The sequence below is a fragment of the Bidens hawaiensis genome, unplaced genomic scaffold, assembly GCF_021521415.1.
Source record: "Bidens hawaiensis isolate Kalapana, Puna unplaced genomic scaffold, B.hawaiensis_p1.1 tig00040583_1, whole genome shotgun sequence".
In the NCBI taxonomy this organism is placed as follows: domain Eukaryota; kingdom Viridiplantae; phylum Streptophyta; class Magnoliopsida; order Asterales; family Asteraceae; genus Bidens; species Bidens hawaiensis.
In genome coordinates, this window is record NW_027497161.1 from 1 (window position 1) to 3,521 (window position 3,521).

The window sequence follows — 3,521 nt, forward strand, 5'->3', positions numbered from 1 at the left end:
ACTGATGGAAGTAATTAGGGTGTGGACAAACAACACAAGAATGCAAGATTAGAAACATACGGTTGTAATATACTCATATTACTTTTTAACTAATTTATAATTTTTTTTTTGGTAGAACACTTGCACAACTTGAAGATGATGTGGCTCCTTGTGAGACTCAAATGGATGGTTGGAAAACAAATCTGGCAATTTTAGTTTCAAAAGAGAGACAATACCTTCAACAGTATTCCAACTATAAGGTAAGTTTTCAATTATACTGTTTTGCATGAAAACCTTTTATGAATTGATATAATTTTTCTTAGTTTCAATCGCATGTATGAGTCATGTACATGATTACAGTTTAATGTCTTAGTGTTGAATCACTTAATAATGTTATTGACACTAGTTTTTAGCTTTATGTTATATGCCACTAATATACCAACAAACCTTATAGTTATCATCTTGGTTTTGAAAATAACTTAAATACTTGATTTACAAAGACGTCACTCATTAAATTTAAAATACCTCACTTAAGCAAAACTACAATGATATTAACTCTGCCTAATTTAATTATAGGCAACAATGTAGCAATTAGCATCAGTGTAACCATTTGTCTTTGTTAAAGATGCGAGATACATTACATTAGTGGATGTGTGTGGTCTGATACAGTTTTCCCAGGGTATCTCTTCTACACATATTTGCACACATATCTATATCTAGTTATCTACATACATCAGTGATCAATCAATTATAGGCTAATACAGAAGTTCTTTTCAACAGTCGATGCTTAATCGAGTGGGCTACACTCCCGAGATCAGTCATGGAATGCTGGTGGAAATGGCTGAGCATAAAAAAGATTTAGAGAAGAAAACAAAGCCGATTCTTGATACTTTGAGAAGCTATCAAGACTTGCCACCTGTAAGTTGTACCCTCGTACTTAATTTGGTTTTTAAAAATTGCAACATTTTGCTTTACACGTGGTTGATAAAAATGATCAGTTATCAGCTAAATGTTTTTAGTGCCCCTTACAATGTGAAAAACACATGTTTTTGGCTCAAAATACAAAGATTAGTTTTAAGGTGAATGTGGTTGGTTGTAGGACAAAGCTCTGGCTGCACTTGCGATTGAGGACAAGAAAAGGCAATATAATGCTTATGAGAAGTATCTTGAAGATTTATTGCAATCAGCTCTTGCTACCTCTGAAGATTGAATGTGTATTTCAGTTTATTCATGTATAGCAAATGAGACCTCTTGTCATGTTGTTGTTACTGGATGCTCAGTTTGCTAAAGGATTTGTTTTCAAGATTGGGTTTTGGTATACAAAGGTACGTTCACTTGTTTGCATGAAAGTGGAAAATATATAACATGATCTTGACTATATATGTATGTATTAGATGTATATATAAATAGCATATAAGCAGATATGGCTGCGAATTCAATCGGCCGGTACAGCGGTCCCAGTTGAATTCATATTGATTCGATCCGATCGTTATGGAGTATGAATTCCCGATCCATTTTTTGGCGTGCTTGAGCGAACTTACTGAGCGCATATTAAAATTCGGTTTAGGCCTACGAATATTTTGGCCTTGCGCGAATATATTGATTGTGTACGAATTCCAATTAAGGCACAGCCATTAAATAAACAACCTAAGTATCTCTACTCTTCTTCAGTTTACAGCCAAATTTCATCTTCAATTTCAGTTCTTCATGTTTCTGTTTTCTTTATTATTTTGGATTTTGGAATTTTTGTAAATTGGATCTTATGTTTAGGTAATTTGGTTGGTAACTTCTGTTTTAAAATGGGGGCACCGACCCGGACTTCATGGTACATCGTACCAAGGTTGCAAAAGTCGCTAGGCGGATCCTAGGCGGCCGACTTGGGAGTTGAGTGTACTCGGAGTACTCGGAGAGTACACGGACATGATAAATATAAAGAAAATTAGTTTTTGGATATTATATATATATTAAATATCATAAATTTACTAATAATTATAATAAAATAAGTAAAGATCAATATAAATAAGAGAAATACATTTTTAAATAATAAATTATTCTAAAAATTGTTAGTCATTAAGTAAAAAAAATTATATTTATTCTTTAATATTAAAGATATACGAGTGATGCTTTATTTTTAAGCCAAAATTAGCTCAAGTTCACCAACTGCATGCGATTCTGAGTGAGGTTGACCACCTTTAATTGGTTCTTAGCAACTAGGCAGAATCAAAGAAACCCGCGTCGGCGACATACCTTGTAGCGAGTACTTGGTGAGTACTCGGCCTTAGAAACCTACTTTTACAACATTGCATCGTACCAGTCTTTACTAAAATGAACTTAGCCCACCGTACCGAATACACCCCCCTATAGTAAATCACGTACCCGCTCCGCGTTCCAGTAAAGAAGCAAATCGTGATTTAGGTAACTATGTGTGTGAAGTTGTAGTGTTAACGGGATATGGTACATGAAAAAAATAAAACATGAAGTTGAAATGTTAATGAATAGTACAAATATTGTATATAAATGAAAACGTGCATAAAAGTTGAACACTTAGTCTACCTATTGATCTTATTCATTGGTTCAACCGATATGAATAGCTAGTTAATTTAAATGATATGGTTCAAAGATACTCAATTGGACTGGTTGTATAATAAGTACCTCACGAGCATATTGGTTACAACACTTCTCTTTGTATATTGATATATAGAAATAGAAATAGAAATAGAAATAGAAATAGAAATAGAAATGTTTTCTAAACAACTAAATATTTACACACACTAAAGTTTGAACCCTAACATCCTATTTCATACCTTAATCACTTTACTACCCACCAAAATGGAAATGACTATATGTTGAAAACTTGAAATATACAAGTAACGTTTTTTTGACTGATTTTAATATACTTTTTTCAAGTATGACTGGGGTCAACTTGTGATCATGATTACAGATTACTAGTCAATTGCTTTTCTTTTTCTAATGATCCTTTTCAGCTTTTGACTTATTACTCATTTATCCGTAGTCATTTTTAATACAAAACAAGTCATCATTCCAATAGTAAAGTATCAATGTGTTGCCACGTAATATATTAGAAAATTTTGACAGAAAGAAAAGTGGTACCAAAAGTTTACCTATTTTATGTATTCTAAAAAAGATATACTTTTTAGTTTTCATTATTAACAAAACATTTATCTTGGATAGTTGGTTTTGAGGATAGTGAGTGTTTTTGACCGGTTTTAGTGAGTAGTTTTACTGCTTTACAAATGTCACTATACTCTATTTTTCGTTATTTAATAGTATTGAAGTGGTAATATGGGATGGAAGAGATCCAGTCGTAGTCACAAGTACATACAGAGTTGCTTGCTGGATAATAATATTATATTCATAGTTTAAGTGATGACAAATTGGAATAAAGCAACATATATATAAAGCAAATTAAACAAGTAAAATTAACTAGTTTCAACTTATTCTCCGAATTAGTGCACATATACAACCACACCTTTGCTGCTATTTATATATATATATACTCACCAATCATAAGCTTTCTTCAC

General features: G+C 32.3%; 1 protein-coding gene across 1 annotated transcript; it reads left to right on the top strand.

The window, feature by feature from the left end:
* The first annotated feature begins 119 nt into the window (after positions 1 to 119).
* Positions 120 to 1,399, top strand: LOC143592181 (AUGMIN subunit 1-like). The gene is made up of 3 exons (XM_077072153.1): positions 120 to 239; positions 760 to 897; positions 1,079 to 1,399. The coding sequence occupies exons 1-3, from the start codon at positions 162 to 164 to the stop codon at positions 1,187 to 1,189; spliced, it is 327 nt and encodes a 108-aa protein (XP_076928268.1). The 5' UTR covers positions 120 to 161; the 3' UTR covers positions 1,190 to 1,399.
* Positions 1,400 to 3,521: the final 2,122 nt, after the last annotated feature.

Coding starts and splice junctions, on each gene's coding strand:
- LOC143592181 (XM_077072153.1), top strand. CDS start 162: ATGGATGGTTGGAAAACAAATCTGGCAATTTTAGTTTCAAAAGAGAGA. Junction 240..759: donor AACAGTATTCCAACTATAAG/GTAAGTTTTCAA, acceptor TCTTTTCAACAG/TCGATGCTTAATCGAGTGGG. Junction 898..1,078: donor GCTATCAAGACTTGCCACCT/GTAAGTTGTACC, acceptor GGTTGGTTGTAG/GACAAAGCTCTGGCTGCACT.